This window comes from Bubalus bubalis, chromosome 2 (assembly GCF_019923935.1).
Source record: "Bubalus bubalis isolate 160015118507 breed Murrah chromosome 2, NDDB_SH_1, whole genome shotgun sequence".
Classification (NCBI taxonomy): Eukaryota; Metazoa; Chordata; class Mammalia; order Artiodactyla; family Bovidae; genus Bubalus; species Bubalus bubalis.
Window position 1 is genome coordinate 181439204 of NC_059158.1, and position 25580 is coordinate 181464783.

The 25580-nt window shown below is 52.8% G+C and overlaps 2 protein-coding genes and 1 long non-coding RNA gene across 5 annotated transcripts in view; 2 read left to right on the plus strand and 1 right to left on the minus strand.

The window, feature by feature from the left end:
• Positions 1 to 20194, plus strand: part of ASAP3 (ArfGAP with SH3 domain, ankyrin repeat and PH domain 3) — a 50537-nt gene extending 30343 nt beyond the window's left edge. Inside the window, 21 exon segments of the mRNA XM_006056563.4 lie at positions 6485 to 6596; positions 6823 to 6908; positions 7324 to 7399; positions 7581 to 7667; positions 7849 to 7958; positions 9093 to 9162; positions 9481 to 9568; positions 11437 to 11485; positions 11612 to 11802; positions 11884 to 12017; positions 12299 to 12393; positions 12578 to 12755; positions 13925 to 14010; positions 14178 to 14293; positions 14914 to 14981; positions 15075 to 15182; positions 15311 to 15506; positions 16597 to 16822; positions 17367 to 17404; positions 17407 to 17456; positions 18809 to 20194. Of these exon segments, the coding sequence (XP_006056625.3) occupies positions 6485 to 6596; positions 6823 to 6908; positions 7324 to 7399; positions 7581 to 7667; positions 7849 to 7958; positions 9093 to 9162; positions 9481 to 9568; positions 11437 to 11485; positions 11612 to 11802; positions 11884 to 12017; positions 12299 to 12393; positions 12578 to 12755; positions 13925 to 14010; positions 14178 to 14293; positions 14914 to 14981; positions 15075 to 15182; positions 15311 to 15506; positions 16597 to 16822; positions 17367 to 17404; positions 17407 to 17456; positions 18809 to 18883 (2239 nt within the window). The 3' untranslated portion in view covers positions 18884 to 20194.
• On the minus strand, positions 63 to 25486 carry LOC102401607. The gene is made up of 3 exons (XR_327388.4): positions 25358 to 25486; positions 14435 to 14545; positions 63 to 288 (listed from the first exon to the last, which is right to left on the minus strand). It is a non-coding gene; the product is annotated as an uncharacterized LOC102401607 (long non-coding RNA).
• TCEA3 (transcription elongation factor A3) overlaps positions 24278 to 25580 on the plus strand; it is a 44687-nt gene continuing 43384 nt past the window's right edge. The window contains exon 1 of one of the 3 annotated variants that reach the window (XM_006056564.4): positions 24278 to 24539. In XM_006056564.4, the coding sequence (XP_006056626.3) occupies positions 24471 to 24539 (69 nt within the window). In that variant the 5' untranslated portion in view covers positions 24278 to 24470. The remainder of the gene's footprint in view (positions 24540 to 25580) is intronic. The other 2 variants (XM_044938128.2, XM_006056565.4) reach the window with 2 other exon arrangements.

Below are 25580 nucleotides of genomic sequence, written 5' to 3' on the forward strand. Positions count from 1 at the left end.
CTTTCTACATCATTACATATTTTTACATACAATGTTACATTATCATTATTATTTATTGATTATTTTTGGCTGCACTGCGTCTTGGTCGCTGCACTCGGGCTTCCTTTAGTCGTGGCAAGCGGGAGCTCCCCTCTGCTTGCGGCAGCTTCTCTTGTGGAGCACAGACTTTAGGGTGTGCTGGCTTCAGTAGCTGTGGTACACAGACTTAGTTGCCCTGTGGCACGTGGAATCTTCGTGGACCAGGGATCGAACTTGTGTCCTCTGCATTGGCAGGCGAATTCTTCACCACTAGACCACCAGGGAAGTCCAATAAGGTCGCTTATATGGGTGCACTGTGTCTCAATATATGCACCCCCCACCGTGTATTTAATCTGCCCTTGTTGTTAGGGAGGCATCCTTGGAACTGCATCCTTGCTCCCACCCATGATTATTTCTGTAGAATCTTTCCAAGAAGTAGTTCCTGGAGCTTTATTGTTCCTCAGGCTCCAGCACCACGGGGACCTCCCTGAATCCGACGGAAGGCTGAAACGCCTCCTCCACCAGGGCCTCCATGTGCGCCCCAGCTGTGGGTGTACAGCTGGTGCTGGAGGGTGTGGGGCTGTGATGGGCGTGGCCACCCGTTCTCATCAGCGGCCCGGGGAGGGGTGTGGACACGCAGGTGGAAGACCTTTCTCTTTCTGATTTGATGTGGGATCATATAGCCTTCATCTTCCTGAGTTACCTTGACGGAGCCCCTAGCCTTTCAGGAAATCATCTACTACAAGTGTTCCCAACCCCCTGGGCCACGGACCAGTGCCAGTCCTGTTAGGAACTGGGCTGCACAGCTGGAGATGAGTGGTAGGCAAGACAGTGAAACTTCACCTGTATTTACAGCTGTTCCCCATCGTTCATATGTCCACCTGAGCTCTGCCTCCTATCAGATCAGCGGCAGATCAGAGAACCCTAGATTCTCATGGGAGGGCAAACCCTAACCCTAAAGTCAAGGCAGAACATCCTGAGATTGCCGCAGAACAGAAATAAAGTGCATGATAAAGGTAATGCCCTTGAATCATCCCCAAACCATCCCCACCCCTGGTCCGTGGAAAAATTGTCTTCCACAAAACCTGTCCCTGGTGCCAAAAACACTGGGGACCACCCATCTACTAAATAGAATAAGCCCTATGCAATGCTGACCTCCCCAAGCAGCTGGGCCTTTACCAGATTGATATATTGATCTTGCCTGTGAGGTTTCATTTAAAGAAAAGTCTGTGGAACGACGGGGAAAGAGGTTTGGCTGAGGTTATGCAGTGAGTTACCAACAGGACCTAGGCTAGAACCTGGGATTTCTGAGTCTGGTGCTCTTCCTGCCACCCCACGTAGCCTCCTGTCTCCTTCTCATGTTACATAGGTTGAGCCATTATGTCCTGGCACAGGTGACTGTGTGCATTCCTTTCATGAGGGCTCCAGGTATAGCTAGATATGAGCAAGCCAAAAGTTGCTGTGTAATTGCACTTCATTCTTACCAGACCAGTCTGAGCAGCAGCTGCAAGGACCCAGGGCCCTGATAACATCTGCTGATCACCACCAGCTTCTCACACACTGGCTGTTCCTGTAGGAGGTCCCCTCCCCACCTGGGGCTGCTAAGAAAGGCATCCCAGGCCCTGGGCAGCAGACACAGTTACCTAGGCTATTCCCTTTTCAGGGCTGATTCCTCATCTGAAAAATGGAGCCAACATTACTTTCCAGGGTTGATGTGGAGATGAAACAGATGCAGTACACAGATAGCCCCTGGCACTGCAGTTCAACACGTGCTTATTTGCCCTCTTGCTGAGCCAGAACTGGGGCCAGAATAACACCACGGGGTAGAGAGGCAGAAGCCCAGACAAAGGTCCTAGCATTTCCCCCACCAGCCTGGGATCTTGAGCCATTACCTCCCTTCTCTGGGTCTCAGCTTCACCTTCTGTAAGATAGTTTCTGACCGTGATCTATCAGAAGAGACACTGCGACTGTCAGCAGCTGGGGGAGACCAGCCAGGGAAGGAGGGATGGGATGAATCTGAGCCACAGCGTTGGCTACCAGCACCCTCCCTAAGGCTCTAGCATCAGGCAGACTTGGGTTCACATCTTGGCTCTAGTTCTTAGCGGCTGTGTGGCTTGGACAAGTCACTTATCATTTCAACCTCAGGCTCCCTGTCTATAAAATAATGATTCCTGCCTTGCAGCATTGTTGCTTTAGTGTGTGATGGGTCTAGCAGAGCACACAGTACAAAATTATCGCTTAAAAATAATTATTAAGGGACTTCCCTGGTGGCCCGGTGGCTAAGACTCCATGCTTGCAATGCATGGGGCTTGGGTTCCATCCCTGGTCAGGGAACTAGATCTCACATTCCACAATTAAAGATTCCACATGCCTCAACTGAGACCCAGTGCAGCCAAATACATCTTTTTCAAAATAAATATTAATAACAGCAGCTAATAATACTTCCTTAAGAGCTTCCTTTGTGCCAACTGCTGTGATAAGCTTTTTACATCAGTTATCAGTTTTGATTGTTGTTGGAAGGGAAAAGCGGCTGTCATCCCCATTTCTAGGTTTAGTAGTGAGGGGAAAAAAATACCACCACAGTCCCTGCCTTGGTGGATCCCACTGGTTTGTTAGCAAGAAGAAAGTCCCAAAAGAACGAAAAAACAAAGTAAGAGTGCTCTGGTGATGGTATCAGCACAGAGGCGCAGAAGGGGCAGCCGGTTTTGTTTGGTTGGAGAGAAGGGTGATTGGAAAAGGCATCGCCCAAGAGGTGGTTCACGGGGCCAGGTTGGCAGGTGCATGGTTCCTTTTGATTCCTTTCCTCTCCCATGTCCCCACCCCGATGTCCTCACTCTACCGGTACCTGTGTCTCATCCCCTGGATCGCATTAGACAATGGCTGTGGTCCCCTTCTCCAATTGTCTCTGTCTTCTTAGTAACTAGCATTTCAGCACTTTTCACTATTTTATTTCACTCCTGCTGCAACTCCATTCAAAGGAAATAAAAAATATTCTTAAGGTTTGAAATGTTTAAGAAGCACTGGTGATCCTTTGAGGACAGGGAGGGAATGGAATTTGTTATTTTCTGGGTCGGGGTGTGTGTGTTGCAATAAAAGCACTCCCAGCTATTAGTGTGAGGTGATTCGGGTCATCTTGGGTGACTATATCAGACTTTGTAGGGAAATCTCTATAATTACCATAGCTGAGGCTGAAGGACAAAGCTATGATTAATCACAAGGCCCTGTATCATACTTTACAGCTTATCTTCATCCTGAACTAAATAGCTTCTATCCTTTAATCTCCATTAGACCTGGCATTAAAAAAAAAAAATTATTGGAAGTGAAAGTCACTCAGTTGTGTCCGATTCTTTGCGACCCTATGGACTATACAGTCCATGGAATTCTCCAGGTCAGACTACTGGAGTGGGTAGCCTTTCCCTTCTCCCGGGATCTTCCCAACCCAGGAATAGAACCCAGGTCTCCCACACTTCAGGCAGGTTCTTTACCAGCTGAGCCACAAGGGAAGCTCAAGAATACTGGAGTGGGTAGCCTATCCCTTCTCCAGCGGATCTTCCCAACCCAGAAATCAAACCAGGATCTCCTGCATTGCAGGCAGATTCTTTACCTACTGAGCTATCAGGGAAGCCCTAAATAGGAAGTGAGTGAAGTCAGTGAGTGCAAGTCGCTCAGTCGTGTCCGACTCTTTGCGACCCTGTAGACTATACAGTCCATGGAATTCTCCAGGCCAGAACACTGGAGTGGGTGGCCTTTCCCTTCTCCAGGGGATCTTCCCAACCCAGGGATCGAACCCAGGTCTCTCGCATTGCAGGAGGATTCTTTACCAGCTGAGCTATCAGGGAATCCCACCCTACACTAAAAAAAAGTATCTAAAGGAATCACCAGGTTATTACTCTAATCATCAGTGTCGTTAGCAGCATCATAGTCCTGCCATTTATTGAGGGCCTTACCACACACCAGGGACTGTACTGAATGTCTCCAGTGCGTTACATCATTTGAGACCCAGGCAGTATTAGTCTTATTTTTGAAAATGGGGAAGGTGAGGTTTAGAAAGATGCATAAAGGTTAAATAAGCAAGGGAGCTGCCATAAATCCAAAATCCACATTTCTAGCCACTGTACTGGGCTTCCCTTGTGGCTCAGCTGGTAAAGAATCTGCCTTCAATGTGGGAGACCTGGGTTCGACCCCTGGGTTGGGAAGATCCCCTGGAAAAGGGAAAGGCTACCCACTCCAGTATTCTGGCCTGGAGAATTCCATGGACTGTAGAGTCCATGGGGTTGCAGAGAGTTGGACATGACACTTTACTATACTGTGGCTTCTTTTTCATCCGTTTACTCTGGAGTAGGCTTTCCATGTCAGTGTATTCCCCATCCTTTTTTAACAGCTGCATAATACCCCTATATGTGCTCATAGCATAATTTATTTAACCACTTCCCATTGATAGATATGTAGCTTATTTTTTCATTTTTCCCTGTTTACAGACATGGTAACAGTGAAGGCAGGAGCTCCCCTTGCCCTCTCCCAGTTCTTCTGCCCCCACAGTCCCCCGTCCTGCTTAATGAGCTGCCAGGCTCATTGTTGCTCAGGCCTGGCCATCACCTCTCTCTCTGCCACTCATTTTCAGATCTCAAAAAAAGCATCTGCCTGACCCTCAAGCCTGTTGCCAGGGTCAGTCCCCACCTAACTCAACTCTCCTGCCATAGACTCCCTCCCGGGGTACTATAAAGCTTTGGCGAAATGAAGAATCACCACTTCAAAGAAAATTAAAAACAAAACCACTAAAAAACCCTGCAAAAGTCTGCTCTCAGGGCAGTGGCTTTCACCCAGGGGTGATTTTGCAGCCCCACCCTATCCCCCAGGAGACATTTCTGGTTGTCACAACAAGGGAGATGCCAGTGGCATCTAGTGGGCAGGGGTCAAGGATACTGCTAAACAGCCTGTGTTCACAGAATGGCCCCCACATCAAAGAAGTATCGGGTTAAAATGTCTGTAGTTCAAAGGTTGAGAAACTGCTCTTCAGGTCTCCAGAGACAGATTGTGCAAATAAGCACCATTCCAGAGGTCTGAGGTCAGTAAAGCCTAGAACTAAAGGCTGAGAACTCAGTCTAGGCCATTGCTTCCTCCCTTTGTAGATGGAAGAACTGCAGCCAAAAGAGGCCTATAGCACAGCTGCAGTGTCTTCTGTGTGTTAAGTCTTGTATCCTTTATCTCATCTGGGTACAAATATCCTATGCTATGCTATGCTATGCTAAGTCACTTCAGTCGTGTCCAACTCTGTGTGACCCCATATACGGCAGCCCACCAGGCTCCCACGTCCCTGGGATTCTCCAGGCAAGAACACTGGAGTGGGTTGCCATTTCCTTCTCCAATGCATGAAAGTGAAAAGTGAAAGGGAAGTCGCTCAGTCATGTCTGACTCTTAGCGACCCCGTGGACTACAGCCCACCAGGCTCCTCCATCCATGGGATTTTCCAGGCAAGAGTACTGGAGTGGGGTGCCATTGACTTCTCTGGGGTACAGATAAACAGCCCCATTTTACAGATGTGGAGACTGAGGCTTAGAGAGGGGAAGTAATGCAGATGTAAGGTTATCCCACGTCTGTCTTCTTTGACACCCCCTTGGAAGCAAAACTGTTATGCAAGTCGTCTCCTTCACACAGGCTCATGGGTCCAGCCCCAGGTGTGGAAATACTGTCCTGGTTGGGAGTGGATAGTCTAATGGGTGTGGGATTTCCAGGAAACTAATTGCCCACAGTTCCACCCAACCCAAACAGGGGAAACCACCAACCCTGAGAACAGTAGGGGAAGGCCCAGCTTACTCTCAGCTACAGGGTGGGAAGTGCTTTCTTTCTTCACCTACAAAAGAAAAGAAACAAGGTTTTCTAAGCTCTAAATGGAAGCTCTTGGCTCAGAAGAATGAAGGCACCTTGTGGTACCTCCTAACCCCCATGGTCCTAAATCCCTTCCAGCAAACTCTAATTCCAATGCCACCTGGCCCTATGAGAACCCATCTCCTCCCGGCATTAGAAACCCTTAACTCCTTCCTATTGCTCTTGGGACAAAGACCGAGAACCTCAGCATGGTCTGAATCAGGCCCTGGAAGCACCTCCCTCCATCCCTGCTGTGAGCCCAGTCTCTCCTGCCTGCAGCTGTCTGATCCTCCCACCAGCCCTGGCTTCTTAGACTTCAGAGCTCAGCTCCCATATCACTTCCTGAGCAGCCAGATGAGGTCGGATGCCCATTTTACTCTCCCCTCACTCACTGCAAGGCTGTGATTTGATTCATGTCTTTCCCCGCTACCAGCCTGTAGATTCTCTGAATCCACCTTGTTGACCATTGTACCCCAACAGCTGGCACAAAGGAGGGTCCCCCTCATCCTCATGTGCCCGTACAGAGAGCAGCGTGTAGGGGTGGTGGGACATGCAGGGGCTTAGGGAGAGTTGTTCAGGCCTCTCTTTCCTTGGGGTCTAGGGCCAGGCTGGAGAAGGAGAGGGACCGGGCCAGGGTGATAGGAGGGAGCACCGGGGAGGTGGCCCAGGACACGAAGAGAGAGCGACGTGTCTTCCAGTTGCACATGAGCGAGGTAAGGGGGCCCAGGGTGAGGGTGGGGTAGGATGTGTCTTCCAGTCTACATCCCGGAACCCTCAGGGGCCCAGTCACAGTCTCAGCCAAGGTCCTTGCCAGGTGGCCCTTGAGATGTCACCCAGGTTCAGTCCTGGCCAGAAAGATTAGCTGGGGATGAAGACAGCAGCCTCTTGTCCCCAGGATTCTGTCTTGCTCACGTCACACTTTGCCCTGCCTCTCCCCAGTATCTGCTGAAAGCCGGGGAGAGCCAGATGAAGCAAGGTCCTGATTTCCTGCAGAGCCTCATCAAATTCTTCCATGCTCAGCACAAGTAGGTTCCACTCATGTCCCACCCATATCCCCACAGTCTCTCACCCCTTAACCCTTCAGGCAACCCAGAATAGGGTCATCCCCAGTGTCTGGCAGACCCTCGAAGTTTCTATGTGTGAATGTATGTCATTGGTAACGCTTTTTGTAGCTGCTCTTTATTGAATGTTCATCAGGTATCAGGCACTAAGTACTTACACAACCCCCTGTGAGCAGCTACTGATATTATTCCCATTTTACAGATGCAAAAACTGAGGCTCAGATTTACTAAGATCACATAGCTAGAAAACGGGATCTGGACCATCAAACTGTTCCACCCACCAGGTGCCCTGGGATCTTTAGAGCACCTTCTCTCATACTTCGTCTCTCATTTTCATCTCTCTCTCTCTCTCTGGTCCCGTGCTTGGCCTCAAACTCAGCTTTTTCCAAGATGGCTTGAAGGCAGCTCAGAGCCTGTCTCCCTTCATCGAGAAGCTGGCAGTCTCGGTACACACAGTAAGTCAGGCTTCACCCCCGAGCGTGTGGTCAAGCCCCCTGTCCTCCTGGGAAGATCTGTGGCTGTGGAAGAGCTGGCTCCTGCCGAGAGAGCGAGGCTGCTGCCCTGCTGCTCTGGGCACGAGCTCCGTGCCTGGCCCAACTGCCAACTGATAACTGGGTCCTGCCCTTCATCCCATAGCTGCGTCAAGCCCAGGAGGAGGAGCTACAGAAGCTGACCCAGCTCCGGGACTCCCTCCGAGGGATGCTGCAGCTCGAGAGCAGAGAGGTCAGCCCCCAAATCATCCCCGAACAAGTGCCCACCCCCTCCCAGGCCCACCCTGGAGGGAGGGAGAGAAAGGAAGACCCCACAGGGTCCCCTGGAAAAGGTCTCCCTGAGCAAGACCCCTGCAGAACGGGGCTCTTTGCCCCACATGCCCTGAGGTCTCCTTTACGTGTCCAAGCAACAGGAGAGTCTGAGCCGGAAGAACTCGGGAGGTGGCTACAGCATCCACCAGCACCAAGGCAACAAGCAGTTCGGGACAGAGAAGGTCGGCTTCTTGTATAAGAAAAGTGACGGGTAAGTGACTCAGAGAGCTCAAGTAACTTGCCCGAAGCCACACAGACAGTAAATCATAGGGTTGAAGGAGGCGCCTGAAGGGCTAGTTCCTATTATTTGTTGAGGGTTCCAGGGCCCTCCATGCTGCAGTGCGAAATCATCAGAATCCTGGGCTCATGAACTCTGCTGAACGTTGCAGTTCTTAATGTAAAGAAGGAGAATAGCAGCACCAAACACTTTTGGGGCAGTCTCCATGGCCCCACTCTTAACCATTGTAATATACTGAATATGCCTGGACATGAAAATGTTGGCTGTGCCTTGTTCCCTCGTGTGAAAAACAAAAATCAGGCTGTAAATGCAAAAGCCTTTATGGGATCCATTCATTAATTTCTTTTTTTTACTAACTAATCAGTTTTTATCAGAGAAAAATAACTTGGTTAAACCAGTTGATATTTACCTCTTATAGGAAAAGTGTTAAGCAGCTTTGACTATGGATTTGCTCATTTTATTTTGCATGCTAAGTTGCTTCAGTCGTGTCCAACTCTTTGCAATCCTGTGGACTGTAGCCCGCCTGGCTCCTCTGTCCATGGACTTCTCCAGGCCAGAATACGGGAGTGGGTGGCCATGCTCCCCTGCAGGGGATCTTCCTGACCCAGGGATTGAACCCGTATCTCTTATATCTCCTGTATTGGCAGGCGGGTTCTTTAACACTAGTGCCACCTGGAAAGTCCATCTTATTTTGGGAGTCTCAGTGTTTATCTTGCTTGGTCTTTAATCACAATTCATCTCTCATGGTCAAGAGCCTATTCCTTCTCTCAGACTAGGAGCTCCCTAAGGTTGCAAGCTGTGTCTCTTCCATCAGACTAGAAGCTCTCAGAGGACCAAGGTCGCATGGTCCCCTTTAGAATAAAGACTCTCAGAGAGTGGGGCTGTTTCCTCATCTGACTGGGAGCTTTCTAAGTGCAGGGCTGTGCCTCCTTCATCAGAAGGGAGTGAGAAGTATAAGGGTCGGAGTCAGGGGACAGAAAAGGTAAAGAAGTGGGACTGGAGGTCATACAGGTGGGGTCGGAGACCTGGTCCAGGACCTTGTTCACCAACATGTTCACACCTAGTGTGAGCCCTGGGTGATGGTCTTTCTATCCCTCTGGGCCCTAGAATTCGAAGAGTCTGGCAGAAAAGGAAGTGTGGAGTCAAGTATGGCTGCCTGACCATCTCACACAGCACGGTGAGGCCTGGAGGATGGGGATCTCAGGGCATGATGGGTCCTCTCCTCCTGGTGTTCAGAACAGACAGGTGGCAAGCCCTCCCTCTAAGACGCAAACCTGGATCCAGGGAGCTGGAGACCCTCCGCAGGAGGAAGGATGGGCTCCAAAGCCCCCAAGCCAGTCTTGGCCCACCCTGCACATCCTTGAGGTGCTGGGAGAGGGGAGACATTAACTGGAACATGATTATTATGCCCATTTAACAGATTGGGAAACTGAGGCCTAAGAGTTTGGGAGGCCCAGAGGGTAACTGTACATCCTCCATCTGCAACTTCCCACAGATAAACCGGCCCCCAGTGAAGCTGACCCTGCTGACATGCCAAGTAAGGCCAAACCCCGAGGAGAAAAAGTGCTTCGACCTGGTGACCCGTGAGTAGTCCCTGCCCCCTACACCTCAACTGGCCAAGGCTTCTCTAAGAGACCAGTCAGTCCTGGGAGGCTCCAATTAGGGGTCTGTGTCCAATTCCACAAGTGAAAGTTGCTCAGTTGTGTCCAACTCTTTGCGACCCTAGAATTCTCCAGACCAGAATACTGGAGTGGATAGCCTTTCCCTTCTCTAGGGGATCTTCCAACCCAGGGATCGAACCCAGGTCTCCCGCATTGCAGGCGGATTCTTTACCAGCTGAGCCACCAGGGAAGTCCAAGAATACTGAGTGGGGGTAGCCTATCCCTTTTCCAGGGGATCTTCCGGACCCAGGAATCGAACCAGGTCTCCTGCACTGCAGGCGGATTTTTTACTGCTGAGCTTCCGGGGAAGCCCCAAGTGTTTATCAAATAGCCTACTATAGGCATACAACTCTTTAAGCCCTGGACAGGCTATTTAAAAGCTTCACCCTATATCACATTAAAGATTAAAGTGCACTCACATGCATGCATGCGTGCTTAGTCACTAAATTGTTTTCTGACCGCATGGACTGTAGCCCACCAGGCCCTCTGTCCATGGGATTTTCCAGACAAGAATACTGGAGTGGGTTGTCATTTCCTTCTCCAGGGGATCTTCCCCACCCAGAGATCGAACCCTCATCTCCTGCATTGGCAGGCAGTTCTTTACCACTGAGCCACCAGGGAAGCCCAAAATATATCCACACACCACTCTGAATATGATTATTTCTGTAAAACATATTTAAATGGATTTGGGTAATTTGGCTTTCAAAATTATTATTACTTAAAAATGTTCCATTTTCATCATTTGGAGTCTTTGGTGACAGGCATCTCACGGGGGCCAGCACATGCTGAGAAAGCCCTAGATCTGGTCCTTGGGGAGCTCTGCCTGGCAGGGGTGTAATGTGGAGACCCAGGACTTCAAGGGGATGGGGAGTGTCCAGAAGAGCGGTGCAAATAGAGCCCCCTCAGAGATTAGAGGACAGAAGTCCTGCCCTGCCTGGGGGAATCAGGAAAGGCTGCTGGGAGAAGAGAGCTCTAGAGTCTGACCTTGAAGAACCCAGAACGTCAAGTCTAGGGAAGGACATTTTGGGAGACAGGACCTGGTGTGGCAAAAGGCATGGAAACAGGAGGGTGGGCCCATCAGTTTATCCAGGATTCAGGGTTCACATAGGAGCAGTGGGAGATGAAGCCTGGGAATTTCTCTTTTTTTATTTATTGTTTTTATTTGGCTTAGGTCTTAGTTGCAGCATGTGGGATCTAGTTCCCTGACCAGGGATCGAATCTGGGCTTCCTGCATTGGGAGCATGGATTATTAGCCACTGGGTCACCAGGGAAGTCCCTGGGAATACCTCTTAAAGATTTGGACCTTCTTTCCTGGAAGGAGGGAGCCACAGGAGACCTTGGAGCAGTGAAATGGCATGATTAGGGCAGAACCTCGGGCCCAACCATCTGGCAGCTGGTGCAGGCGGGTGGGGGGGCGGGGACGGGGACAGGCCAGGAAGACCAGAAGGGAGGCTGTGGACCTGGGGCTGAGTGGGAAGGTGGTTGTAGGTTCAGAGGATACTCTGCTTGTGGGCTGAGGGGGGTCTTGTGCCCTGGGAAACGGCGCCTGACCCTGGAAGCTGGTTCACGCAGAGGGGCCTTCTTGGAATTGGACTTTGAAGGAGACTGCTGAGAAACTGCCCCCTCTGCTGGCCACTGTCATCACCCTCCCCTGGTAGCCTAACCAAGCCTGGCCCCACAGGGACAAAAGCTCCCTCTGGACCCAGCGCTTGGGATGAGATCTTCTCGGGCCCAGGGAGGTAAGGCCAGCAGGATCCCTGTGGCCCAGACAACCTCTCCTCTCCCCACAGACAACAGGACATACCACTTCCAGGCGGAGGACGAGCATGAGTGTGAGGCGTGAGTGCCCCCCGAAGGCCAGCCTGGGGGTGGGGGTGAGGGGGGCAGCCTCCGGCCCTGATACAGAAGCACCCCCCCAATCACCGGCGGCGTCCTCCCCACGCTGTGGCCCGCCCGGCTCCGCAGGTGGGTGTCAGTGCTGCAGAACAGCAAGGACGAAGCCTTGAGCAGTGCCTTCCTCGGGGAGCCCGGCAGCGGCCCGGGGCCCTGGGGGGCCGCCGGGCTGGACGGGGAGCCCCAGGACCTGACCAAACTGCTTATCGCCGAGGTCAAGAGCAGGCCCGGGAATGGCCAGTGCTGCGACTGCGGGGCTGCAGGTGCGGCGGGGCGAGGAGAAGCGGGTGGAAGTGGAGGGGCGGGGCCCACGCCTCTGAGGCACGAGTGCCTCTATTTTGCAGACCCCACCTGGCTCAGCACCAACCTGGGCGTGCTCACCTGCATCCAGTGCTCGGGCGTCCACCGCGAGCTGGGCGTGCGCTTCTCACGCATGCAGTCCCTTACCTTGGACCTGCTGGGCCCCTCGGAGTTGTTGGTGAGGGCGGGGCGGGGCGGGGCCAGACGGGGTTTGGGCCGTGGCCTGGTTAGGGGGCGGGGCTTGGGCCGGTTGGTTCAGCTCCGCTGGAGCTTGTGGGGTTGGATGAGACCAGGCCGATTTGGGGCCAGGACCCAGACAAGCCCGAAAAAGGATGGTCAGGAGCGCGGCCTGGACCAGGAGGGAGCCTGAGGGGCGGGACCTCTGGGGGCTCAATCCTCCAGGGGTGGGTGCTGTCCTAAGCTCCGGGTCTCAACCCCATCACTTTCCCGCGAACCCAGCTGGCCCTGAACATCGGAAACACTCGCTTCAATGAAGTCATGGAGGCCCAGCTGCCCTCGCACGGCGGCCCTAAGCCCTCAGCTGAGAGTGACATGTAAGCAGATTCTCAGATGGGGGCGGATGCCGGCCGGGGAAATTCTGCTTCCCCAGAGCCCAGGGAGAAGCCTGGGGAAAGAGGAGGCTCCGGTCTGGAAGAGTCCAGGACATGTGGGATGGTCTCAAGGGTCAACTGGGTGGAAACAGTCCTTGCTCTGACATCCCGCGGTTATTTTTGGCAGGAGCGCCCGCAGGGACTATATTGTGGCCAAGTATGTGGAACACAGGTTTGCCCGGAGGTCCAGCCCTGAGCCTCAGAGACTCTGGACAGCCATTTGCAACCGGGATCTCCTGTCTGTGCTAGAGGCCTTCGCTAATGGGCAGGACTTTGGACAGCCACTGCCAGGGCCCGACGGGCAGGTGAGAACCTTCTCCAAGGACCACTTACAACCCAGACACAATTAGCACACCCTGTCCTCCTCCAGGACTGGCTATTATTACTGCCCCCTGCCCCCACCTCTGTGTGTGTATGTGTGTGTTAGTCACTCAGTCGTGTCCGACTCTTTGCAACTCAAGCCCACCAGGCTTCTCTGTCCATGGAATTCTCTAGGCCAGAATACTGGAGTGAGCTGCCATTCCCTTCTCCAGGGGATCTTCCCGACTCAGGGATCAAACCCAGCTCTCCTGCCTTGGCAGGTGGATTCTTTACCATCTGAGCCACCAGAGAAGCCTGTGCCCCACCTCTGACATCTGCTCAAACCCTGCCCATCAGAGGGGTAAATGGGAGAGCGCAGCTTCAGTCAGGCAATCTTAAGGCCAGATCCTGGCTCTGTCTTTTCCTAGCTGTGTGCTCCCAAGCAGGTTACTTAACTTCTTTGAGTCTTTTTTCCCTCATCTGTAAAACAGGTTAATGATAGCACCCACAGGGTTGAGGTGAGAATTAAGTCATGTATGAAAGGGCCTGGTGCATAATATATGCAATAAATGTTAGAATCTTTTCTTTTTTTCTTGAAAAGCTTTAGAAATGGGTAGGAGTGGTGAGATCAGAGCAGGGGAAGGCCATCACATTGGTGATTCTAGTAACAAATATCATGTGAGCTGGGAAGGAAAGGATAACACAGACTTTTGAAAGATTAAATGGACACTGATTGAGCATCAGTAATTGGGTGCCTTGTCTTTGAGCCTTCTGCCTGATATCTTGGTGGAGCTGTCCAGGGGCCAGGGTGGGTGCAGCACTTAGACAGGGTAAGAATTTGGAGCAACTTACATGCAAATGATAGCTGAAAGCTCAAGGTTATTTGCGGTCTTGGGGGTCATGAGAGTGAGGAGCAGAGAGAGGAGTGCAGAGCCAAGAACCAAGTTTGGGAAACACCTTCTTCTGGGGGAGGAGGAGGCAGAACCACTGAAGGAAGGAGTGAAGGAATGGCCTTGCACCCCGCTCTGAAACCTGAGGTTTCCCCATTCAGTCTCCTCTCACCGGGGTTCTGGCACTCTCATATCTGGAGGTGTCAGGGGGCAGCAAGCGTTCAAGAGGGTAATGTGGGGGCAGGTGAACTGGGGGAAACTCAGAGGTGTGGACGTGTATTCAGGCACCTGGAGAGCTCGCCCTGCACCTGGCTGTCAGAGTCGCCAACCAGGCCTCCCTGCCCCTGGTGGATTTCATCATCCAAAATGGGTGAGAACCTTCCTGCCCGCCTGCCCACCTCCTCATGCTCCCCTTTCCTTCCTCTTCTCCCCGTCTCCTCCCTCCTTTCCTCTCCCTCTTTTGCCCCTGACTCTGACCCCCTCACCTGTCTGTTCCCTTCCTACCCCCCTACCTCCCTGACCCCCCGACACCCGCAGTGGTCACCTGGATGCCAAAGCTGCTGATGGGAACAGCGCCCTCCACTGCGCTGCCCTCTACAACCAGCTCGACTGCCTCAAGCTGCTGCTGAAAGGGAGAGCTTCAGTGGCCACAGGTGGGGCTCCGACAACTCCTCCATCAACCCCCCGTTCCTGGCTACCCCTCGTGGCGGACTTCCTGCCTTATTCCCAGACACAGAGCGCTTGCAGAGTCCAAGCACTGCAAATGGACTTTGCAGACAGACTTGGGTTCTTACCCTGGCTTGCTTCTGACCGCCTTTGTGATGTTGGAGTTTGTCTGTTCATCTCTTGAACCTCGGCTTCTTCATCTGTAGAATGGGCATGCAATCACTGATGTAGTAGACCTGCTAAAAGGATAAAATAAAATGTTTCTGAAAGTACCTAGTCAAGTAAACATTAACTAAATCTGAATAATAGTGCTTAGAATAGCTACAATTTACTGTTTAATGTGTACCTGATAATGTGCCAGGTTTTCTATGTACATTAACTAATTTAATCCTTACAACAACCTCATCAGTAGTTAGTATCATACTCACTTTATAGATGAGACAGTTAAGGCCCAGAGAGGTTGAGTCACTTGTCCAAGGTCACACAGCCATGAGGTAGCAGAGCCAGGATTAAAACCTAGACAGTTTTGATTCCAAGACTCATCTTAACCTCTATGCTGTAATGCCTCTTTGACCCTAACCATGACCGCTGCCTTTATCCCTCCCAGTGAATGAGGCAGGAGAGACGGCTCTGGACATAGCCAGGAGGAAGCAGCACAAGGAGTGTGAGAACCTGGTGAGATCTAGGGAAGGAGAGGGAGCCCTGACCCCTCCTCTCTCTCCACCGAGCCCCTGGCCTTCTGAACTACAAAGGCTTTGTGTTTGGCAGCTGGAGCAGGCCCAGGCCGGGACCCTCACCTTCCCCTTGCACTTGGACTACCCCTGGGGAATTTCCACAGAGCCTGGCTCCGACAGTGAGGAGGATGAGGAAGAGAAGGTGCATCCCAGCCTCTCGGGTCTCCAGACAGCCCAAGGGAGGAGTCAGATGGGCCCTGAGGTGAGGAGGGGTGGGGCTGAGCATGGGGAACCAAGGCCATCTTCCCTATCACAATTTTGCCCTAGCAGCGCTGTGCACTGAAGCCCCCAGCCCAGGCCCGCTGGACCAGTGGGAGGCTGGACATCAGCAACAAGACCTATGAGACCATCACCAGCCTGGGACCAGCTGCCCCTAAGAGCCAGAGTGAGGATTGCCCTCCACCTTTGCCGGTCAAAAACCTTTCTCGGACCATGGCCCAAGGGCGTGTGGGACATGCCAGTGGAGGTATGGTTGGTTGCCCAGAAAAATGCTCTCATGCCATTCATTGAGGGCCTGCTATATGCTGGTGGACTGAGCTAAGAGTGTTGTGTTAGTCCATGTTATCCTCCCCATCACCTGGCAGGTAGGGGTTATCATCTGCCCCTTACAGGTAAAGGCAGAGAGATGTTAAGTAACATGCCCAAGATCCCACAGCTAAACCCTGATGTGGGCTTCAAACCCAGGTATGTCTTATTCCAGATTCCTCAGTGCTTCACTTAAATAAAAGAGAGGAAAGAATGTTTTGAGCATCCACTGTATCTCAAGTCCCTTGGGGTCTACTGAGACACAGTCTAGAGAGGGAGATAAAAACTGGAGGCTAGCTCATTATAGGAGAAGGCAATGGCAACCCACTCCAGTACTCTTGCCTGGCAAATCCCATGGACAGAGGAGTCTGGTGGGCCGCAGTCCATGGAGTCACTACGAGTCGGACACGACTGAGCGACTTCACTTTTACTTTTTACTTTCATGCATTGGAGAAGGCAATGGCAAACCCACTCCAGTGTTCTTGCCTGGAGAATCCCAGGGACGGGGGAGCCTGGTGGGCTGCCGTCTCTGGGGTCGCACAGAGTCGGACATGACTGAAGCGACTTAGCAGCAGCTCATTATAATATAAGGCATAGTGTGACATAGGACATAAATCCCAAAAGGAAAGAAGCAAGCTTTGCTGACTATTTCTCCAGCACCTAGCACAGTACCTGGCTGTTGTCAAGAATTCTTGGTTGAATGAATGAACAAGCTTGTTCTGGGAACTCAGGAGAGGAAGGGAGCTGACCCTGTTAGGATTGGTGCGGGGGTTAGGAAGGCTTCCTGGAGGGGGCAGCATCAGAGCTGAACCTGAAGGATGAGCAGCAGAGTCCAGATTGAGGAGAGGGTGTGAGCAGAAGCACAACAGTGAACAGTGTGAGCCATGAGACTGAAGCATGATGGGGAAGAGTTAAGTGCTGGAGAGGTAGGTGGGGGGGTGGGGAACTGGGAGAGAACCATGATAGGTCCCCAAGGTCAAAAGTTCCTTTGCATAAGTGATGAAGACAGGCTTTATCACTTCTGATTTCAGATCGTTCTGAAATTCCCAGCCTGAGCTCAGAGTCCCTTGGGGCCTCTGAGACCCTGAGCAGCCCAGCCTCCTCCTCCTCCAGCCTCACAAGCCCTGTGGAACCTGGGGGTCCCAATGAAGCCCTACCCAGCTCTGAAGAGGGCCCCTGCGAGCCCCCAGGCCCCTCCCGCCCCAGCCTGACATCTGGAATCTCCCCTGCAGAGATTTATCCGCCGGTCAGGTTCAGGTTGGTGAAAGCCCGGCTGTGCAACGTAGCCAAGTCTCCAGACCTCTCTGAGCCTTCATTTACTTCCCCACCTCTAAAGGGTGCCTGCCTGAAGCCTGAGATGCCTCCCAGCTCTGAGGCCCATGAACGATGTGGAAATGCTAAACCTTAAGTGGAGGGCGACTGGACCTCTTCCCCCTTCACACATCTGCTCCTGAGTCTGGGGCTCAGGCTGGACGAGCGAAGGCCTTGTCCCACCTGTGTACTTGTTCTGGGGTTTCACAGTGGGGTCTTCACTCTGTCCCCACCTCCAACCCAGGATCCAGTCTTCCCTTCCTTGCAGACCCTTTCAGTTTGGAGTTTGGGGAATAAACATGGGGAAATTTCCAGTGTGGAGGTCAGTTCCAGGCCTCTGAGGCCTGTGATGGACTCGGCCTGGGGGCCTCATGGACTGTCTACCCAGCAATCCCAAGCCCCCAGCCTCGCTCTCTCCCTGAGCCTTTTCCCCCAACTCCAAGGGGCTCTGTGGGCACGGGGGTCACGTTAGCCTTTCCCTGTCTTCCAGCTCAGAGAGCACGCGCTCCTATCGGCGAGGGGGTGGAACCTGGAAGAGTGTCGCTCAGCCCGGCAGCCTGTACCCAGAAGGAACGTGATGGTAGGACATGGGGTTTGCAGGATGGTGACAGGGTGCCTGGGCTTCCCAAGTGACGAAGTGCCAAAGAATTCACCTGCCAATGCAGGAGACGTGGGTTCGATCCCTGGGTTGGAAAGATTCCCTGGAGTAGGAAATGGCAACCCACTCCAGTATTCTTGCCTGGAGAATCCCAGGGACAGAGGAGCCTGGTGGACTACAGTCCATGGGGTTGCAGAGAGTTGGACACGACTGAGCGTCTGAGCAGGCATGCATGCACAACAGGGTGCCTGGGAGGCAGAGTTGGTCAAGAGTGAGTGCACTCGGGCGGGAGATCTCTCTCCAGCACTGGGGGCAGCCTTCGCCTGGCCAGTCCCTTTCCTCGTGGTCCTCCTCCCTGCTGCAGCCCTTGATGGGTGCAGCTGGGGAGAGCGGCGGCCTTGAGAGATGGCAGAGGTGGCGAGGCCCAAGTTCTGGCTGCTCCCTTGGGGAGGATAAGCAAAGCAGTGTCAGCCAGCCTGATCACTAAGAAGGGGTGCTGCTTCCCTGCAGACGAGGTAGGATTAGGGTGGCTAATTAGGTGGCTGATTAGGATTAGGATTAGGGTAGGATTATGGTACCAGCCCTTGGTTTGCCAGACTCTGCCCTTGCACAGGAGTCCCCTGGAATCTGCTGAAACTCCCAGGCACTCAGGGATGTGCTGTCATCTTCTTGCTGCGAGAGCACCGCAAGAGCCGTCATCCCTAATCCAGCTTCTCCCTGCTGAGTCACAGTCTCGAACAATCATACCTCTTTAGGTGACGAGCCTGGGGGTGGGCAGAGGACAGAGGCAAGCATGCCAAGAAGGAAGCCACCTCTGTTCCTGGTTCCCCTGGGGATTCACCAGGGATGGCATCAGTTGTCTGTGTTGAGAGTAAGGGATGGGAGGAACTGGGTCTCTCTGGGGAATCGTCATCCTCGGTCCACCAAAGGCAGGCACCAGTCACGAATGTGTGTCTATGGCCACCATCGTCCGTTACCCGCTTGATGCTCGTTGTTGAGATGTGAGAATAAGGACCTGGGCTTTGGTGTGTGGAGGTCTTGGAGAAGTGGTGTTTCACTTCTTCAAGCCTCAGTTTCATTCTCTAAAATCGGGTATTTCATTCACGATAATTTCATTTACCTACAACAGAACTGTTTGAGTGAGATAAACAGCTGGGATATAATCAGTGCTTGTGTGTGTGCCAAGTCACTTCAGTCGTGTCTGACTCTTTGTGACTCTATGGACTGTAGCCTGCCAGGCTCCTCTGTCTGTGGGATTCTCCAGGCAAGAATACTGGAGTGGGTTGCTCTTCCCAGAGCTTAGAAGATATCAATTTTCATCCTTTCCTCCCCAGGTCGGCTTCCCTGAAGGAGACGGCTCGAGGACTGGGATTCTCCTGCCGAGCTCTGTGCAGCCTTTGCAGGACTAGCTCCTTGCTGGCCCTTGCATGCCTGAGCCACCCTTGTGCTGAACCCCAGCATTAAGAGCTAGGACTTCGGTCCACAAGACTGAGGAGCTGAGGTGTTCATGCCCTGGGGTCTTGTTCTTTCTGTCCCTTGTGCCTCTGTGGCTGGCCTTCCTCCTTGCCATGAGCCCCTGCCCCTGCCAGGAACACTGGGCCCTCTGTTAGGGCTGACGGTGGTTTGTTTTCCTCTATCTCATACCTGCCAGGGACAAGGGAACCCTACTGTCTGGACCCTAGTGCTCCTGACTTAGCTCCAGCTGCAGAACCCTAAATCTTTCATCAGAGCAGGACTTTGTTTCTTCCATCAGTCTGGGGGACTTTAGCTCACATTCATCATTCTATAGGCCAGGGATTCTGCCAGACTAGGGACTGTCTTCTCAGCCATTCATTAGCCTAGTATTCTTGGACTGAATTCTGGTTCTTTGTCCATTCCTGAGCCAGGCACTGCAGAGGCCACAGAAATAAGATACAGGTCCTGCAGCTGAGGTCCCTTCCCAGCAGCTGGTCTCAAGAGTTAGGCTTGGGAATGGGCAGGGCCATTCCAGAGTATGGTTCTGGGCTCAGGGGCAGACTGACAATCAGCTGGCTTACACCCGAATGGTATTCCAGTTGTCTGCAGCCTGCATCCATCCTGGTTGGTCAATGCCCATGCTGTACTGGCTGTTAAATAAATATTCTAAATATCACTCCTTCTGAGGGACAGCACAGCCTTGCTGTGGACCTCTGCTAGATCCCCAGCCAGGAGGTAGGGTAGGGCTCACCCCCAATTTGCTTACTCTCCTTGATTTAGCCAGAAGGAAAGGCATGGTCTAGGATGATTATCATTGCTTCTCTCCTGTTTCTTTCAGTCAGCTCAGGAGCCTTCCAGTCTCGGGGGAAGCAAAGGGCCAAGAAAGGAGAAAGGAGAGTGATAGAAATGGAGGGTGGAGACTTAAAGGTTCTGCTTCCTAGCATCAGAAATCCCACCATCGCTTTCAGGCCCATACTGAAAAACAGATACACCTACACCATCATCAGTCTCTAACACATCAGTTCTATGGGCGCTGGGCACTGGGTCCTGGCAGAGATGGACCAGGATGAGCGAGGGAGGCTGGAAGATGCCAATGGCCAACACAGCAGCCTGGCCAGGGAGGCTGGGCTGTTTACCCTGGAGACCCGGCCAGTCTGTGATCCCACAGGAGCAGGATTGTCTTCAGAGCCCCCAGTGACTGGTTTTATTCATCTCAGATCTGTTATTATTTCACTCATCTCTAATAAAGGATTTTTTGGAGTAAATTTCAGTGGTATCATTTATGTGCTCTAAAGAGCCATAGGGAAGGTGAGAGATTCTTAGGGCTTGGAATTCTTGCTCTAGATTTGGAAAAGGGACAGCCTGATGCAGAGCAGTAGATGGTGACCAGAGTGATTCTCCCCGCAAGGCCATATGGCAAGGCAGAGAAATCTTTTGCTGTTCCCGACTGGAAGGTGATGCTGGCATCTAGTGGCTAGCGTTCAGGGCTGCTGCTCAACAGCCTTCAGTTCACAGGCCAGCCCATCAAAATAATGAATTTCCAAAATGTTAATAGCCCCGAGGCCAGGAAACCACGGTGTGAGGGAGAGCACTGGACTGGGAGTCTGGAGACCTGCAGTGTAGCTCTGCTTCGGTCCCTGCTTCGACTTCATCTCCCCTGAGACAAAGATTGGAGAGGGTAGTTTATTTGTGAGATGGTCCCAGGAAGCACAATGAGGGAGCAGGGATGTGAAACAGAAAGTCAAAAAACAGCGAAGGAGGGACTTCCCTGATGGGCCGGTGGTCAAGAATCTGCCATCCAAGGCAGGGGATGCGGATTCCACCCTGGTCGGGGAACTAAGATGCCACGGGCTGCAGGGCAACTAAGCATGCGCGCTACAACTACTGAGCCCATGCGCTCCAGAGCCCACGCGCAACCAGAGAGAAGTGACTACAGAGAAGCCCGCGTGCCCCAGCGAAGATCCCACATGCCGCAACCAAGACACGGTGCAGCTAAAGAAATACATATTTACAAATATATTTATCTATTTATTTGGCTGCCTTGGGTCTTAGTTGTGGCATGTGGGATCTAGTTCCCTGATCAGGGATCAAACCCTGGCCCCCTGCATTGGGAACACAGAGTTTTAGCCACCGGACCACCAGGGAAGTCCCCTAAATAAATACATATTTTTAAAAAGAAGGAAAAAAAGCAGTAAAGGGTGTGTTAATGAGTTACCACCGTGAGAAAAGAAGGGAACCTCTGACAGATTGTATTAATTAGAACATGCCTTCAAGTTGTCCCATGGAGACTGAAGGACTGGTGTATTTACCCCCAACTCTAGTCTCTCACTGGTTCAGGGGTCCTTTCTAGGAGTGCCAGTTGTTAATTGTCAACTTCCTGGCTGCTCTGAAGCCTTCAGTCAGATGCAGGAAGCTGTCAGAGATGTGTTTAGGAACCTGATGCAAAGAACTGACTCATTTGAAAAGACTGATGCTGGGAAAGGTTGAAGGCGGGAGGAGAAGGGGATGACAGAGGACGAGATGCTTGGCTGGCATCATTGACGCAATGGACATGAGTTTGAGTAAACTCCAGGAGTTGGTGGTGGACAGGGAGGCCTTGGGGTCAGTCCATGGGGTCGCGAAGACACAACTGAGTGAACTGAACTGACCTGACCTCCAAGGTGGATGGGTAGGCAGAGGGGAGGTAGTGGGTACCAACTGGTAACGGTTAAGCGGTGCAATCCTAGCCCTCACTGAGTCTCAATCTTCCCATCTGTACAAAGAAAGAGCAGGACTTGATGTTTTCTTAGCGTCCGTTCAAGCCCTGATGAAAGTCTTGGCTTCTTTTGATGTCAGTTAATTCACAGTGGGAGTTGGGTAGAGATTTGAAAAAACTCAAATCTGCTTTTTTAAAAAGACCAGTCATAAGTGATTGCAGACAGCTGTCTCTTCAACCCAGAGGGGCATGCTTCGGTTGATAAACCCTAGAAGTGGCTTATAGTGCTTTTTATGATCAGGCCGCTCCCCCTCTGCACACTCCTCTCACCTCTGTGCTGTGGCCACAGCAGTTTCTCAGTTCCTTTAACCCTGACAGGCCAAACACTCTCCCTTCCATAAGTTTTGCACGTTTGGAATTCCAGCAGAATTGATTTGTACCTCTCAGGATGTTCAAGGCTAAATGTGCATGGCACCTAGTAGGTGCTCAGTAAATACACGTAGGAATGAATGTTTCTTGTTCTCTCTCTCTCTCTTTTTTCTTTAGTATTTATCTATTTGGCTGTGCTGGGTCCAGTATTCTTGCCTGGAGAATTCCATGGACAGAGGAGCCTGGTGGGCTACAGTCCATGGAGTCACAAAGAGTCAGGTCTTAGTGGTGGCACTCAGGATCTTTGATCTTCATTTCACCATGGGGGATTTTTTTACTTGGGGCATGTGGGATCTAGCTCCCTGACCAGAGGTCGAACCTGGACGCCCTGCATTGGGAGCACGGAGTCTTAGCCATGGACCACCAGGGAAGGCCCTCTTCTCTTATTTCAACACTCTCCTCCTCCGACCCCCCAACTCCCACTGAGTACATCCGCCCAAAGTTTAAACGTCATTTCTTCAGAGAACATGACATGCCAAATGGTATAAAACCCCTTAGATATGTCTGTAAAGTATCCTCTACTTCTTCCTGACCCTCACCCTAGTTGTGATAACACAGAAGTGACGGTGTCCATATTTGTTTTAAGGTTTTTCTTACCCAGATACTGCCTCAAGCTTGCTGGGACTAGATCTATTTTGTTCCTTGCTTGGACATTCAGTGTGTATCTGTTGAATGAATGAAAAACCCACCCCTTCCTACCTTGATCCCAGGTCACACAGCAGCAGTTAGAAGTTTTAGCCCAATTTTAGAAATGGAGACCTGATTGATTGGGAAAAAAGTTTGTTTATTTGGGTTTTAGTAGCTCTGTAGTCCTGGAGAAGTGCATGAATTGTGTTCTGCAGGACTTCAAAATGGGGCAGGCGTATAAAGGAGAAAATGGCAAAGTTATAGTCAGTTACATGAGCTATTTATCAGGAATTAAAATTGCAGCTGGCCAGAAGTAAAGGTGCTTATGAAGTAAAGATTGGTTGTGATCCAAAATGGTTGCATAATTACAAGGGGAGACCTTGAGACAAAAAGGTGTGCAGCTGGCAGGTATTGTTCTGAGCACTCTGGTGATGTTCTTGGAGCTGGTACAGCTCAAAGAGAGCTTAAGGGTTTTGTTTAATCTTTTTTTTTTTTTCCTATTTGGCCACACAGTACATGGCATATGAGATTTTAGTTCCCCAACCAAGGATCGAACCCATGTCCCCTACAGTGGAAGCAGAGTCTGAACTACTGGACTGCCAGGCAAGTCCTGAAAGTTCAAGTGTTGAATGGTGCAGAGCTGTGTCTGATACCAGATCCTCAATGGCCACCCGACTCCATATGCCTGAACTGTGATCACGTATTTTAATTTCAGTTTGTCATCAGAAGCCAGATGAGTCCACTCAGTCATCCATTCTCTAAGGTTCTCTCAGGAAAGTCTGGAGATTTCCCTTGAACACCCCCAGCTACAACTCCCCACACCTCACACACTGTGAACCATTTTCCCTGATTCCCCTCCAGGCCCATAAACACCCTCACACACACACACACTGCACACATGCAAAGATCATTTTCTATCAATTAAACTCACTCCTTTAGGAAGGGATGTGGGTCTGCTGGGGGCACTGGAAGGGTCCTTCCACAGGAACACGTGTGCACAGCTGTGGGGGCACAATTTTGTTTCCAGACCCCATCTCCTTGGGGAGGCAGCGTGCAGATCCTGAAGGGCACTCATGCATCTGGATCCAAAGTTCTCAAAGTCGGGCACACTTAGGGATCTCCCAAGCCCTCACCCTCACTAAGAGTGCAGTCGTGGGACCAGAAATGCAAAACCTCGCTTTAACAAACAAAACTGAAGGCCACGGTGGGCCTGGATACACACACATGTGCGCAGGCCGTGTGCACCAATGAGTGAGCACGGAGATGGGACAGAACTGGATTTCACGATCGTGCAAAAATAAGGGGATTCGAGTATACCAAATTGCCTCCACCTGGGCATCGGCGCGAAGTAGGTGCGCCGGGTTTGAGCTGCAAAGGTTGCAGAGAGGAGCCCTCCTCCCCTCGACGGCCGCCCCCACTCGCCGGAGCGCCCTCCTTCCCAAATCTTCCTTCCGCTCCAGGCCCCCCACCCCGCCCCTCCAGGACCGGCCGGGCTCTCGCAGGCTTGTCCCTCTCCCGGGGAGGCCGGGCTGGCGGGCGCGGGCAATCTTTGCCCGGGCGAGTCCTTGAAGTCTATATTTAGTGCACGCCGCCCCTCCCCCACGTCGGGAGGCCCGCGGCCGGGGGTGTGGGGGGGTGTGGGGGGAGCCCCGCCCCCGCCGGGCGTGTGTGTCGGGTGTGTTTGGGGCCCGCGCGGCTGGCGCACCCTCTGCCTTTTTACGCCTCCGGCACCCCCCGCAGCCCGGCTGCGGCCCCTGCGCCCCTAGCCCTACCGGGCGTCGCGGGCCAACATGGGCCAGGAAGAGGAGCTGCTAAGGATCGCCAAGAAGCTGGAGAAGATGGTGGCCAGGAAGAAGACGGTGAGGCTGCAGAGTTCGGGCTGCAACCCCCGCTCCCCACTCCGGGGCAGGCGCGGGGCGTGCGACCCCCGAGGAGTCCCGGGGGCGCGTGCTGGCCCGGCACCCGGGAGGCGCCCGCGGGACTCGGGGACCCGAGGGAGCTGCGGCTGGGGCTGGGATCCGCGCCGGGGGGGAAGACTGGCATCTCAGGGTGGGCGTGTGCGTGGCCCCGGGGCGCTGGGGGTGAGGTGGGGGGGTTGGGGGAGCACCGAGCTAGCCCCCGAAGACCCGAAGGCTTCTTGTGCACGTCCGTGTGGACCTGCAGGGTTGGGGGCCCTCGGGTAAGTCGTGCGGGGCCCGGAAAAGAATGGGAGACAGGAGCTGGAAAAGGACTTTCGGAACCCCTGGACTCTGCGTGTGCAAAAGCCGGGGGGGAGCATTGGCGACCGCGGAACGGGGGACCCGGAGATAGGGGTGGAAACAACTCCTGGGTGACCCGAGAAGTGGGAAGAAACTTGAGCTGATGAGGGGTACTGAGCAGTGTGTACCCCCGCACCCCGGGAGTGGAGCTGACCCAGAAAGAGCCAAGGGCCTGCATTCCCGCAACCGCACGGCTTAGAGGCTCCAGGAGCTGTTGGCCGCTCTCGCTTTCCTTGGCCGCGGGGTGGGGCCCGGGCCCCGGGCGGGGGCCTAACAGGTGTCGGGCAGCCGCTGCGCCCACGGGGCCCGCCGGGCGGGGGAAACGGGGACCGGCTGGCGGCCAGGGCTGGAGGCGGGGGCTGTGGCGGCGGGGACAGCGGAGCCGGGAGGTTGAGAAGAATCAGGGCTGGGAGCCCTACCTGCGGATCCCTGAGCGCTCAGTGCCTGGCTTGAAGTTAATATTTGATCCTTCCCGTGATCTTTGCCTCAAGTTGGCTGCCTCTGGATTCCTAGCCAAGCAAACTTGGCCTTGGGACAGGGAGGGCTGGGACTCACCCAGAGTGGGGTGAGAGGGGAGGGTAGCCTGGCAGGCGGTCCCCCCTCCCCTTCGACCCTGTCCCAGAACCCTTCTCCTTCTGCCAT